General features: G+C 51.4%; 1 protein-coding gene across 3 annotated transcripts in view; it reads left to right on the top strand.

The window, feature by feature from the left end:
• Positions 1-14736, top strand: part of CTIF (CBP80/20-dependent translation initiation factor) — a 183110-nt gene that overhangs the window by 126159 nt on the left and 42215 nt on the right. For 2 of the 3 annotated variants that reach the window (XM_006763644.1, XM_015563838.1), the window contains one exon: positions 13326-13481. In XM_006763644.1, the coding sequence (XP_006763707.1) occupies positions 13326-13481 (156 nt within the window). Of the gene's footprint in view, positions 1-13325; positions 13482-13639; positions 13685-14736 lie in introns of those variants that run through there. The other variant, XM_015563839.1, reaches the window with a different exon arrangement.

Here is a 14736-nt window from a genome sequence, read left to right as displayed (position 1 = left end):
AGGGGGGGAGGGAGGGACGGTCAGGCCTGTTTTTCTCATAGAAGGGAAGTTTCTGGTCACTTGAACGGTTGTCGTTGATTTGTAGTTGATGTTTCACCCTGTGGTTACCTGGGGAGCCGCTGGAGAAGCAGAGCCTTATGACAGGTGTGGTGCCAGTGGGGCAAGCCCGACCCTGGGGCATGCTGGGGGAGGGTGCTCCAAGGCAGAGGGGGCCTTTGGGATCACTCCCCCGAGGCTCTGGCCTCCAGGCCTGTGGAAGCTTCCAGGCCTCGCCCCTATGGGATGGGAATCAGGCACTCGGATCTCATTGTCCCTGTGAGAGGCTATAGGGTACGTCATATGGACCATCCTCTAGATGGGGGTCAGCAGGCCAGCGGGCTGCCCACGCCCCCATGGTGCTCTCTGTGCCCTCTTTGGGTGTTTTCCAAGACGGCAGGGCCTTCGGTGGTGGGCAGAGCCCGTGGCACGGGAAGGCAGACCATTCGGGCCTCTCCCTTCCATTCCTCTCACAGTCAGAACATCGCAGGTCGCCCAGGGTAACACTTCCTCTGCCTGCGGCACAGCCAGCGCCCCAGGGACCAGCAGGGGGGTGAGAAGGTGCCAGACACCGCGGGCCCCTCCCTCCGCTTTCCTGCCCTTCCTCTCTGCAGACCTGTGAGCAGGCTGGCCGTTATTTTTATCTGGGGACACTGATGTGGGCGGCATGTGTCAGGGTCATCTGGTAAATGCAGCTGAATTATCTGTTGTCCACGGTACCCCCAAATAAGTAGTGTTAAGTGTGCTAAGCTGGTCACATTTAAAAATACAGCCAGGCTGGTGGAAGATAATTTGCTCCTGGTGCTGACATCACAGCTTAGGCGCAGAACTGTCCGTTCCAGAGCCCACGATGGATTTTGACCCTTTGGGTTGAGGATCGTCAGACAGAAGGGCTCACGCTGTTGTTAAAAGCCATCATTCTTGTGCCTGAAATCCACGGGAGGGAAGAGGGCCACCGTCCGTCGGCCAGAGGCACAGGGGCAGACACCGACCGGCTGTGAGCTGGGTGAGGGCCAGCTCCGTGCCGCGTCCGGGAGGCAGCTGCTTGGTGTGCAGGTGTGCGGCCTACGAGGCCCTCTGGTTTCTAACGGCCGTTTCGGGGGCGCCCCTCATAGGCCTGCAGTAGAGCCCCTCGCTGCACTGGCCCCGGTGTTATTCAGGTGCCCGCGTCTTGCTGTGTTCTAGGAAGTGCTCCCCGGGGACAGGTGTGGGAGCTTGTCGCTGTAGGCAGTGGCTCTCCCCTGGCAGTGACTTTGCCCCCCACAGATATTTGGAAAGGTCAGGAGATACTTTTGGTTTCCACAACTGGGGGTGAGAGTCGGGGGCTGCAACTGGCATCGAGAGGGTTGAGACCTTTAGTGCACCAGGCAGCCCGCCCCCCCAAGAAAGAATAATGCAGCCCAAAATGCCCATAATGCTGAGACTAGACAAACCTGTTCTAGCCGCTGTCTCCTTCTCCCACCCACCGGCCTGTGGCTTCATAGGAGGCGCTGGGCAATGGAGGGGAAGTGACCATGCTGGCTGGCAGTCCTCAGTCACAGGGATCAGTAGGAAGTGTCTGTTGGATCGTCTATTTTGTGCAGTGTCAGGATCGAGCTGGATTTTACCGGGCTGATGAACAAGGGATGGTATCCACCCATCAAGACCAGGCACCTGGTCTTGGAGAGCAGGTTGATTCCATATCCATCGCCTCGTTCAGTCTTCACCACCATCCTGGGCCTGATGGGACGCGTGTCATCGGCCCCATTTTGTGGATGACCAAACTGAGGCCCGGTGAGGTGAACAGTGTGCCCAAGTCACATCCCCCACATGGCCGGTCTTCTTGTCTGTTCACAAGATCATGTCTTACTAAGGACAACACACCCTTTCCGATCTCAGAGCTCCCTCTCCTCTCTTGGGTTGTGTCAGATTGCGTGTTGATGAGGAACCATTCGCATCCTAGCATCCACCCTTTTTCCTTAAAAAGCAAAACAAAACTGCCTTTTACAGCCTGGTCCAGAATCATCCCTGCTCATGCCCTCTCTGACCGTATTCCGAGGCCAAGCTTGGGTCTAGCAGGGAGGTCACCTCTGAGGAGAGGGCCCAAAAGACGCCTGACCCTGAGCCTTAACAGTATTTCCTCCCTAGGACTGCCCTCATCTCAGAGTCCCCACCCCCTTTATTTATTCGCTAACCCAGCAAGTACTTGCTGAGAATTCACCGTGTCGTAGTCACCAGCCCAAGTGGGAGAGGCCATCACTGAGCACGCACACCAACACGCGTGTCCTTCCAAATCTGGTGCGTGGTGTGACGAAGAGTGAACGCGATACCGTGATGGACAGGAACAAGAGTGGAGGCCTCTGGGAGGGAAGGCAGGTTCAGGAGCTTGAAGGATGAGCATGTGAGCCAGCTTCTCGTGGCCCAGGGGAAGGGTGTCCCCAAGCCCTGGTGGGCAGAGCTCAGTGTGGTCGCGCCCCTTGGTTTGCCTGGAAACAAGATGGACTTTTCTTCCCCAATTCTTCCAGTGGTTCAGTGAGCACTCCCAGCATCAGAAATACTTTGAAGGCCTCCTCGCAAGTCAACAAGAGTCCCACACTGCTGTTTTATACCCAGCTCTACTTCCCGCCAGATATATGAGGGAGGCAAAGAATAGAGAAAGACATCCAAGGGCTTCCAGTCTAGCCAGGAAATGAAATATCTTGTGAGATTGTTGCTAGGTGGAACATCAGCTCCTGGTACAGCCCCCCCGCCCCACCCCTGTTGCCAGCTCTGGTTCAGTCACCTGTCATCAGTACCACCCATGTTTCTCCCTTCTCTCTTCAGGGGCACCATCGCCCTTGCCTGGCTCTGATTCCCGCCACACACTGGCAAAGTCGGGGAGGTCAGACAGATTGCCCCATCACACCTGGAATGCTCGGTCCCCGACTTGGGAAGGCCAGGGAAGCAGGGTGTCTCCCCTGCCCTGGCGACTGTCATTCTCACGGTGAACAGCCCTGTCACCCTTTCCTACATGGAGAATGGAAGACTGCGGGAGATCTTGGGGATGGCCCGGTTCCGAGGCTGGGTGGGAGTCAGATCATCCAGCCCTGCCTGGCTTCTGAGCCCACTGTGTGTGCTCACGACACACCAGTGGCTTCCAAACATCAATTTTAGCAGCAGAACTATTTTTCCTAAACTCGACTTCGGGCATGTCCTCAGCCATGTGAAACTGACCCAGCAGAGGGGCTCTGCCCGGAATCAAGGCCCGCTAAGCCTCTGCCTACCCACTGCCCGTCGGCCACCCCCACAGGTGACCCGAGGCTCCTTGGAACAACATGAGGGCCATCTGGTCTGCAGCCCGGAGCTCACCGCTCACCGAGAGGGCCTGAGTGCTTCTTTCAGAGCCACCCCTCCCCTGAGGCACTGGGCACAGCGCCGGTGTCAAGTCCAGATGGGGAGGACCGAATGGAATGGCATATTGTAATCGCGGGCCCATCCAGATGGAGACATGCAAACAGCTTCCATGCATGTCTTAGGAGGAAAGAACACGCGTGACCTTCGCTTTTACGTCTATATCCACATGTGTTTCCCAGAGGCAGGGCAGGAGGCAGGATCCCCATTTCACAGGTGCGCATTGTGGCCTTCCCCACGCCCACTGGGCCTTCCGGAATGTCCTCCTCTCTCCCAGCCCCCGTCCACGTGCACCGCCCAGGGCTATTTCTTGACTGTCGTTCGGAACACGTTCTGGGATACAGCTTGATAAAAGATGTGAGCTCCCCCGTTACGGCTTCCCTGAGGAATAATGACCTATAAATGCTAGTGTGACTTTTGAAGACTTCGTCTCTAGCAAGGTTCAAAGCCACGGGTAGACTTGGGCTTCAGGCTGAGTCATTCTGGAATCCCCATTATAGGCCAAATCTTTTCGTGAGCATTTCAAGGGGTTTTCTCAAATTCTATAAATAGTTTAATAACGCCTGTGTAATCATCTATTTTTACCGCCAGCTTTCCAGACGGTTTCAGAAGTAACGGGGCTACTCATTGAGAGCGGGATTTCACAGCCTTCAGTTTCTGATTGCTTCCAGAGCATGGCCTATGGGCCTGGCCCCGAGCTGTGGGATCCCAGACAGACTTGCTGCCTGGAGGAGGTGCCCTGACCCTCTTGGTAGAACCTGACCAGACAGTAACTCTGAGAGCAGACTCCAGGGAGCTGGACAAGCTGGATTCTGGCCTCAGCTCCCTCTTACTCACATGGGAAAGCCTGGGCAGGACACTTGTCCACTGTATACCTCGTTGGTCAAATTGCAGAACGGGGCCATAGTAACCCTTTTCTATTTCGGAGGGTGCTCGCCTCTGTTTCATCACTCGATCGCCTCGTTGACCCTGTGCAGGTCAAATAGTCTCTTCCCGTTTTACAGATGAGGACACAGAGTCACAGACAGCAAGAAGACACCGGCCCTTTCTTCTTGCTCCTTGAGCTGAGGCCGTAGTGACCACACCCCCCTCCGCACAGAGAGCTCTATATAATGGATTACACCTACCTATGTGGGGCCAGCCTGGTGAATACCTGCCTCCACGCCCACAGCCACTCGGGGTGGATGGCCACCAGGCAGGGAGGAACTCCAGTTGTGCAGAGCTAACAGCTGGGCTCGTTCACCTGAGGGACCTGCAGGGAGCAGGCAGGCAGCTATCCTGTCTGAAGGTGGGCCTTTCAACACAGGACGCCTGTGTAACAGACGTTTTGCTGGGAGAAAGGGCATCCGACGCAGAATCAGAGACCTGGGTTTGAGCTCTAACAGCTTCGGAAGGCTGGTCAGATCCCCAGACGACCTTGTCCTGCAATGTGGGACATCCTGTGGGATAGATCGGTAACGCTGGTGGGAATGCCGGGGGGTCGGGGGGGGCGGGGTGCTGTGTAAATGTAGGTGGTATCATATCACCCAAAGCAGGCACGCAGCAGGTGAGGCCACGGTGCCACACCTGCACAGTCTTCTGTCTGGTTACTGAGAGCTGCCCCAGGTCTGTGGACTTCAGTGCTCCCCACTCACCTGTCCCTGGCAAGTGGTACCTGCAGGGTCTTCCTGAGGCTAAATGAATTGGGCACCCAGTCCTTTCTTCCTGCTCAGGCTAAAAGGTAAAGTTCAGCCTCTTCTGAGGGCTTTTCAAGGCCACAGCCACAGCGGGTGCCAGCTACCCGTGCTGAGAAGGAGGCTTCACGCCTGCGTGAGTGTGAGACAGAATCCCCACTGACTTCGCGGCTTCACCCCCCTGCATCCCAGTGCCTGCCCTCCCCCCTTCCCTTCCACACACGGGTCAGCAGAGCTGAGCTTACCTGACCTGAATTTGCCATCTCAGAAATATTCTGAGTGCTCACATCCTGGGAAGCTTGGAAAATGTCTCCAGAATAGTCTAGATTCAACTAGAAGCGACTGATGGGGGTTTCCAGCTATGGTGTGTCCCCTTGACCTGGAGCCAGGGCCAGGGAGAAGGCGTTCTCAGCCACAGTGCCGTGAACCATTAGTCGCCGAGAATATCCCCAGTGATTTTTATTTATTAATAATAGTTAAAGGGTTGGCATTTGGGGCATGATTTTTATGGCTATTGATTACAGCAGATTCAAGATCATCACCATAATGTCACTCTCTCTTTATTCTTTTTGGTGGGATCACAGAGCAGGACTCACCACCAGCACGTAGAGAATTGGACAGGAAGCTCAGGGGAGCATGAGGCGTGTGTGAAAGCCACACTGGAGGGCCTGAGTTTGCAGTGGGCAGCTCTTCTCTCTGTCTGTGGTCTGGGGATCTGTCAAAGGGCCCACTTGGGTCTGGTAAATCATATGGGAAGCCCATCTCCAGGTCCACAGTGATTGGTCTGAGGGATGGTCATTTGCTGAGCAAGACCAATTAGAATTCTTCCCCGAGATTTGTGGGTTGGACACGAGGAAAGAGGGGATCTATCTTCCTTGGGCTCATGAGCAATTACGGTGGAGACTGGGAGCTGCTGACAGCCTTTGGCAGGGGAGAAAGTGGTCAGCATGCACAAAGCCAGGAGCCCGTGGACCGGCTGTGTCCATGGGCCCACCCCTTCCTCACATAAGGCACCTCAGGCCCTTTGTGCTTAAGCTAGTTTGAGAGGGATTCTCTCACAGCCGAATCCGAACATGTTGGGGGAGGGGGCAGAGCAGAGTGAAGCAGTGGAGTGGGGAGGGCTTTGGCATTATGTGGGCAGGTGTCTGGCCATGGGGGGCAGGTCAGGGATGCTCAGGGTTACTCAGGGATACTGAAGTGGAAAAGGACATGCCCAACAGCAAGGAGCAGTGCGGGGCCCAGGGGACATCAGAACTCAAGGCAAGCAGCCAATCTCATGCTCACACCAGCCTCTGAGATGCCTGCTTCCTCCACACACAACAGGGAGCCACAGCAAACGGTTGCCAGGGCTGGAGTGGCCTGTAGGTCAGACTCCCACTATTCCAGAACCAAGGTGTGGCTGAACCCCAGGACCAGGCCTCGGGGCCCAGCTGGACTGAGCCAAGCCTGGCAGCTGTGGCCACAGTGTGGCATGATGGCCAGCTGTGAGTCCAGCCTGGCGGGCGTGCCCCTTGGCTGGGGCTGCACACACACAGCCTGCCAGGAGGAGGGGGCGGCCAGGTCTGAGGCTGGCTTCGTGGCCAGATTGACAGAGGATACAATGACCAGGCCTCTCTGTCACTTGCTTAAACACCTACTATGCGCCAGCTACACCACACCTGTCACTCCTTAAAGCCAAGGCTGTCTGTCTGACCTGCTCAAAGTGACGCCAAGACCTGGGTCTTCAGCCCTCCCCACTCCCTGGGTCATCCTTCCATGATGCGGCCCGAGTGCGTGTGTGAGAGGCAGGGCCGCGGGCTGCTGCCCGAGGAGCACTGCCCAGGACGCAGATGCTGAGCCCTGTCGCCCTTCTTTCCTCTCCCGCCTCCGGCTCCCTCAGCTAGAAGTCTAATCCCCGGCTCTCAGCCCCCTCCGTCCTCCCGTGGGGCCCAGGGACCCATCAGGTCAACAGAAGAGAGGCCTGCTGCCACACTGGTCAGTTCTCTTTGGGCCCAAGTCACAGAACCCAACTGGAGGTGGCTTAGCATCATGGATCCTTCTTCATAAGGATTCGCAGGCGTCCCCTGGAGCCCGAAGGCCCCAGGAAGGGACAGGAACTGGCACGCTCGGGTCCTCTCTCGGACCAGGGGAGACTCATCGGCTCGGGGGCCTCCAGGCCTTCCTTGTCTCCACCTTGAAAGGGAAAACTAGTCCCAAGTAAGCAAAGGAAGCTCACCCTCTGACAAAAATGTCATCCACCAAAATAAAACAAATGCACAAGGATGCACAGGATAGGCAGGAAGAGTATACCTGGGGAGTGAAACGGGAGCCACAAATGAAAGAAAAGGTGAGGCCAACAAGCCTAGGACCCTCTGCACTCAAGTCTTAGATGAAGAAAAGCGTGGCCGCGGCCTGTTTCCTTTGAACAGGGCGGCCTCTTGAGCAGAGATGTCTGACTGCTTACGGCGGACCGCTTACCCATCCAGTCCTGCGTGGTACTGGCCAGCTAGTGGGAACCGGGTACCATTCTAGGGGGCGTGAACTTCCTTTCTAGGGAAGAATCAGAGCAGCAACAAATATGGGACCTGATGCAGGTGCTGAGAGCTGGGAGGAAAAGACAGAGGGTCTGGGTCGTGAGGTGGGGCTGCTCTCCCAGAGGGGCGGTGAGGGCGGCCTCCCTGAGGAGCTGGCGTTGGAGTGGAAACCCAAAGGAAGGGAGCATTTGAGCCAAGTAAGTAGAGCACCTTCTATTTGAAAGTTATAAAAAATTCTGTCGAATATGCTTTTGAAGCTCTCCAGCCCGTGATCTGGGAGAAGAAAGACTGGGACCAACTCATTGCAGCTGGGCCATGACCAACTCCCCGATACCACCTCCCCTCTACCACCCCATCCCTACTTCTCAGGGAAAAAGAAACTTCTTGCAGTTTCTTCTCCCACCGGGGCCATGGTAGCAGCCACCTCTCTGCACAGAAACCAACCAGAGTCCCCAGGGATGTGGAGTATGGATGGGCAAAGTTCCCCTGGTCATTTGTCTCAAAGAGACGAGGAGGGAATGATGACGAGTTTGCAGGGATTGGCCGCACTGTGCATCTATTTCAGGAGGTTTTGGAGGAATGCACTGATCCTTGTGCCTTCCCCCTCCCTCCTCTCGGGCAGCGTCTCCCGCATGGCTGCTGGCCCCGCCGGGCGGGGGGTGTTTTCCCCTCTGCCGGGTTGCAGCTGTTTTTGGCTTGACCACAGGACTCTATCATGCCAGAGTTCATGTGGTTATCCAGAGCAGGAAGAATTTCCCAGAATGCCTTGAGAAACCTGAGACACTGAATGGCTTTCAGGGCTTATTGATGTGGCCAGTGCAGGAAATAGCAATACGTCAATAAATAGTTTTAGGCAGGAAACGGGGCTTAAATGGTAGCCTTAAAGTTTGGGGAACGGCACTAGGGGTTGCTGGGAGGGAGCCTGCCAGCCTGACGAGAAGCTGGGGCCAAGTACGAGACTTTGAAATGGCTGCCACCAGTCTGAGGCCCCTGGCTGGTTCTGGATGCAAGAGACTGAGTTTGAAGCGGAGCTGGGACCCAGGGGACGGCTGGTTTGGGTTGGCAGAAAGCTCCCTGTTCCAGAGGAGAAGCTGGCAGCCTGCGCTGTATGTGCCCAGAGGAGACACACAGGCTGGTTTTGGTGGCCTCTTGGCTGGCATGTTCGCAACCCATTTCGCCACCCCGTTAGTGAGAATCGCCACCGGTTGGCCGATCGCACTCGAAGCGTTCTGCTGCCCTCGTTTAAAAAACGAAGGAGAAGGGTCACAACCTGCCAATTTCTTCTTCACTAGCCTGTTTTTCTGGCCATAAAAAGATACATTCACAGAAGAGCAAAGAAATGCAGGAAATAATGAAAAGTTAAAAAATAAGGGTCATTCACCATTCCACTATTGAGAAACCACTACTGTTAACACTTGATATTCCTCTCTTTTTTCAAAAATGCACTCATGGATAAAATTATATAGTACATACCACTTTGCCTTTGCTTTCTCTTTTTTACTTGCCATTCATTCGATAGCCATTTCCCATGCTGTTATAAACTTTTCATAAACATAATTCTTAATATTTTTTATTGATTTTTAAAGAGAGGAAGGGGGAGAGAGAGACATTGATGTGAGAGAGAAACATCGATCAGTTGCCCGCCCCTCCCTGCATAGGCCCCCAACTGGGGATCAAACCTGTAACCTGGATATGTGCCCTGACCAGGAACCGAACCCTACCTTTTGTTGTACAGGATGATGCTCCAGTCACTGAGCCACACTCGCCAGGGCCATAAACATAATGTCTGATGGGTGCATGAATCATCCTTTACTTTATCACTCCTCTATTGTTGGATACTTACGTGGTTGAATTCTTGTGTGCATTAAGCTTATTTTTCCTAGTATTTTTAATTATTTCCTTGTGCTAATTACCCAGACGTGCAATTACTGGGTCAAACAATAAGAACGCCTTTAAAGCTTATTTTAAGATTTTTCATCAAAGTGCTACTGATTGACACTCCCCATCCACAAGAGTTCCTGTCTCGCTGCATCCTTCCAGCATTGGCCATGATCAGTTTTTAGCTTTGCTAATACAAGGGGCCAGTGTGTGTGTGTGTGGGGGGGGGGGGGGGGGGGTTGACTTTCATTCAATTGCTACTGAGATTTAATTAATTCTTTGACATTTGAATTATCTTTTAATGCCCTTTACCCTAACCCTTTGTCACATTTATTGCAGATATTTTTCCCAGAATATTATTGCCTTCTAAGAGTGTTTATACTATTTTGTTGCATTCCTCTGTTGTGTTAATATATAGAAAGCCCTTCTTTATCCAGAAATTTGACAAATACTCAATTTCATTTTCTTCAAGTTCTTATGGTTTGTCCTTTAAAAAACAAAACAAAACACACACATTTACCTCTTTATTCCATCTGGAATTCATCTTAGGGCCCAGTGTGAAGGGAGACTCTAGGTTACCCTCTCCCCCCACCCTCTCACACGTAGACCGCTGTCTCTGTGCTGTGGCTTCAGAGAATAATGCTTCCTTTGCCACTGATGGGTGGTTCTCCGGAGACCATGTGATGAACCCTATGGGTGCCGAATTTGTTTCTAGGCTGTCCGATATAGCTGTCCATTCTTGCGTCAGTTCCACACCCTTTTAATTATTCAAGTTTCGGATAGGTGAAAAGAAATACAGCTCCTTACAGTTTTGTTTTGTCTTGCTTTGTTTTTAGCTATCTCCCCTGTTATTCTCTCAAAGTACTTCCAGGATAATTTTTTTCAAGTCTCTATTCCCCCTTACCCTCCAGCGTTCACATTGGAATATAGAGTACAAATTGGTGCTGAATCTGTGAACCACTTCACGGAGAATTACCGTCTTTGGATGCTGTCCACCCACTAAGGAACACTATGTGTATCTTCCCTTGTTTTCAGACTTACTCTTAAATCTCAGTTCAATTTGCAGTTTTCTTCATAGAAATCTTGTACATTCCTTAATGTCACTTAAGAATTTATATTGTTTTACTTAAAGGGCTTTTGTGCATTCAGTTATCTCGCTGATTAATCCTATCATAGAAAAACTGTAGGCTTCTGTGTATTAATTTTGCATTTAAATACAGCAGTAGTTCATTAGTTTGTTCATAAACTCTCTTATTAATTATAATCTTTATTAGAAAACTAGAGGCCCAACACACGAAACTCGTGCAAGGAGCTCAGCTCTCGCAGCCCCAGCTTCATCCAGAAGTCATCCGGACGGTCGGTCCGCAGTCTGGTCTAATTAGCATATTAGCTCTTTATTAGTTGGATTCTCTTGGGTTTTGCATATATGTAATCATTTTACTAGTAAATCATTTTATCTCCTTCCTTCCAAGGGTCATGGATATTTCTGCTGCTTATTAATCAGGCCCATTGATGTCCTATATTATGTTGGCAGGTTTCCTGATACTAACTCATCTTTGCCTTTCTGGGATAAAATCTACTTGGTTATTGTGGATCTATTTGCTGGTATTTCATTTAGTACTTTCACATCTATTCACATTAGAGAAATTAGCCATAGACTTCCTTGTTTGACATTTACTATCATTATGAGATTTGGGTCATAGGGAACTGGAAAAGCTTATCTTTTTCTATGTTCTGGGTCAATTTGCATAGCAGAGTAGTTACCTAATTGTTTTAAAGTTTGAATAACTTACCTAAAAAAATCATAAATGTAGACACCTCTTAATTCTTTCAGAACTTTTCATTTTGTTTTATGACCTTTAGTCTTCTCCAACTTTTCATTTCTATTTTTCTAGTAAAGTTTGGTATATTTATTTTTTTAAATCACCTATTTCATCATTTTTTCCAAAATCATCAGCATAGAGTTATAAATAGCTTTTATTTCTCTTTTTATCTACTCCATATCTATTTTCAATTTTTTGGTATTTCTAAATTTATTTCTAGTTCTTGATTTTATATATGATTTCTGGCTTTATCAGTAGTATGTGCTAAATTCAATAGTATATTTTACTCCATATATCCAAATTTTAGCATGTAATAAATATTTTTAAATATGAGGCATTTTACATTCTTTTTTTTATACTAAGTCTTCAAAAACTAGTGTCAATTTTACACCTTACAGCACATCTCAGTTTGTGTATTTATTTTTCATTGTGGTAAAAAGAAAAAAACACATAACATAAAACGTGCCATATCTCAACCATTTACAAGTGTACAGTTCATTCATGTTAAGTATAAGTCACATTGTTATGCAACTCATTGGCAAAGCTTTTTCAACTTGCCCAAAACGGAAACTTTAATCCATTAAACAACTCCCCGTAGTCCCCTGCCCCCGGCCCAGGCAACCACCATTCTTTCTGTTTCTACTCGGTACCTACTGGAACTTACAATGTTCTGTGACTGGCTTACTCACTGAGCCTCATGTCCTCATGGTTCACCCGTGGTGTCGCATGTGTCAGCCTTTCCTTCCTTTTCGAGGCTGAGTAATATTCCATCGTCTGCATAGACCACTTTCTGTCACTCACCCATTGACAGACACTGGGTTGCTTCCACCTCTTGGCTCCTGTTGAAAGTGCTACTGTGAACATGGGTATGCAAATATCCTGCTTTCGGGGGTGTTTTTTGGATATATATCCAGAAGTGCAATTGTGGGGTCGTATTGTGATGATGTTTTTAATTTTTGAGGATTGCCATACTGTTTTCCATGGCAGCTGTATCCTTTAGGTTTTGGGGTTGTTGTTTTTTTTAAGACAAGCACATGAGTGGGATTTTTTTTTTTTCTCAAACATCTGCTATGTAAGATTCTTTCTCCTGCTTTCACTCATAGCTGGGTGTGCTCTTTTATCCTCAAGCATATGAAGATGTTGCCTCAGTGTCTCTGAATTTTAACATTAAATGTACAAGTAGAAGGTCAACAATGTTGTTGTGCCTTTGTGAGAAATCTAGGGGTTATTTTTTTTCCCTTCACAGCTATTTGTAGAATTCTTTCTTCTCTTTGAAATTAAAATGAAAATTCTCTTGCTAAGTAAATGTGAGCTCCCAACATCCCTCTACCTGGAATCCCCAGTGGCTTTTAAGACCTTTTCTTGTATCATAGCTATGAGTTAACATGTCTTATCTTAGCCTTAATGCAATGGCTGGCACTCAGTTGGGCAATAATACTTTTAAGAATGAATGAATGGCCCTAGTGGTTTGGCTCAATAGATAGAGCATCAGCCTGTGGACTGAAGGGTCCCGGGTTTGATTCTGGTCAAAGGCACATGCCCAGGTTGTGGGCTCAATCCCCAGTGGGGGGCAAACAGGAGGCAGCCGATCAATAATTCTCTCTCCCCATTGATGTTTCTATCTCCCTCTCCCTTCCTCTCTGAAATCAATAAAAATACATTTAAAAAAAAGAAAAGAATGAATGAATGACTAATTTTTTCATTATCCTCTAGGCCCCTTGCAGGCAGGGGCTGTAGCTGCGTCTCTGCCCCAGTGCTGGATCTCCGTACACCCCTGCTGACATGCACCGGGCAGTGCTCTAATTGCCCTCCCTCGTGTGGGGGGCATGACTTTGGGGTTAGCACAGGGAGAGCGCTTAGGCACAGGGAGTTGAATGGCGGACCTGGGGAAGAACAGGTGCTGTGGCACTGCTCACCCATTCCTGTCCTTGAAAACGCGAGGACCAGCCCTTAGAGGCCCCGCAGCAGAGCAGGCAGCAGAGGGGGTGGCACCCGGCCCCGCAAGGCTGACTCGGTCTCTCGTTCCTCCGCAGAAGGACTTCACGGTGCGGGAGGCGCTGCAGCAGCAGGACGTGGAGCGCTGGCTGGGCTTCATCACCTTCCTGTGCGAGGTGTTCGGCACCATGCGCAGCAGCACGGGCGAGCCCTTCCGCGTGCTGGTCTGCCCCATCTACACCTGCCTCCGGGAGGTAAGGCCCCGCGACGTCTGTGATGGAAACTCCGCCTGGGGCACCAGGGGAGCCGTGGGGGGACCAGTTATAAAGCGATTATCCTTGGTAAGGAGAAGCGGCCCCTCCCCCGCTGTTTACCAAAGCCAGCTCTTCATTGATTGCGTTTACGTATAAAGGTAAATGGCCCCCAAAGAAAGCATGGCTGACTCAGGCTGCAGGAACTCCTCACGGAGGACGCTGCCTGCAGTGAGTATTATTATTTGAATGAATGGATCTTGGGCCTGGGTCGGTTCCCATTGAAGTACTTAAAAAAAAAAAAAGATGTGCTTCTGAAAAAGAAAGAAATAAGAACAAGCCAGAACTTTTGAGAAGCAAGAGGTCAGTGGGGCACTTTCTGGACCAGGCACGATTGCCCCTTTCGAAGGCCGCCCTAGCTGCTGTCCGCACAGAATTGGCAGTGGCACATGTGGGCTGGGGGCCGAGGGGGCCGCTGGGTCTCCAGGGAGAGGTTGGGGGCTGGGAGCACCGCTGAGAACGTGAGGATGGAAGGACGGTTTGCAGCCCAGTTGTATTTTTGAGTTAGTGCCAACAGAACCTGCAGACACGAGCTACAGAGAAGGGAGAAAGTGCTGGGGGCTCCGTGGTCGGGATGGGGAGTCCGGAAGAGAAGTGGGGGGAGGAGGGGTGGACACCAGGAGCCGGCTTTTATGTCTGGGTGACCTGTTGGTCGTCCCCAGGGCACCGCCATGTGGTTGCTCAGGTGGAAGTGTCTGAAGATAAGGAGAAGGTCATCCTGAGGACACGGATTGAGCGTCATGTTGATGTGTACCTGGTGCTCAGGGCTGGAGACTCGATGGGGTCACCCAGGGAGAGGGTGCAGGTGGAGGGGGAGGACAGGAGCCAGCGAGGGGGGGGGGGGGACCCGAGGCAGAGAAGGTTCCAGGAGAGCGTGAGGATCATCACAGCTCTCCTTCCTGGGAGCGGGGCAGCCTACCTCACATGTGCCGTACCCCACCACCACCCCCACCCCAGCAGCAGGTCCCAGGACCCAAGGAGGAATGGCCTCTGGGGAACCGATAAAACCCCAGAGAAGTGGCCTGAGTTTAGCAACCAGGAGGTCAGGGGGCCGCGGTGTCAGTGGAGTGCGCACGGGAGTCACATGGGGCTCCGCTCAGGAGTCGGTGGCGTGAGGGGCCTGAGTGCGGACTAGTCTTTGGAGAAGTGTTTCTGTGGAAGGGACTTGTCAGCTGCAGGGACGTGTGGGGCCAAGGTG

This window comes from Myotis davidii, unplaced genomic scaffold (genome assembly GCF_000327345.1).
Source record: "Myotis davidii unplaced genomic scaffold, ASM32734v1 scaffold378, whole genome shotgun sequence".
Taxonomy (NCBI): Eukaryota; Metazoa; Chordata; class Mammalia; order Chiroptera; family Vespertilionidae; genus Myotis; species Myotis davidii.
The sequence above is the reverse complement of the archived record's forward strand: the minus strand, read 5'-3'. Positions and strand labels throughout refer to the sequence as shown.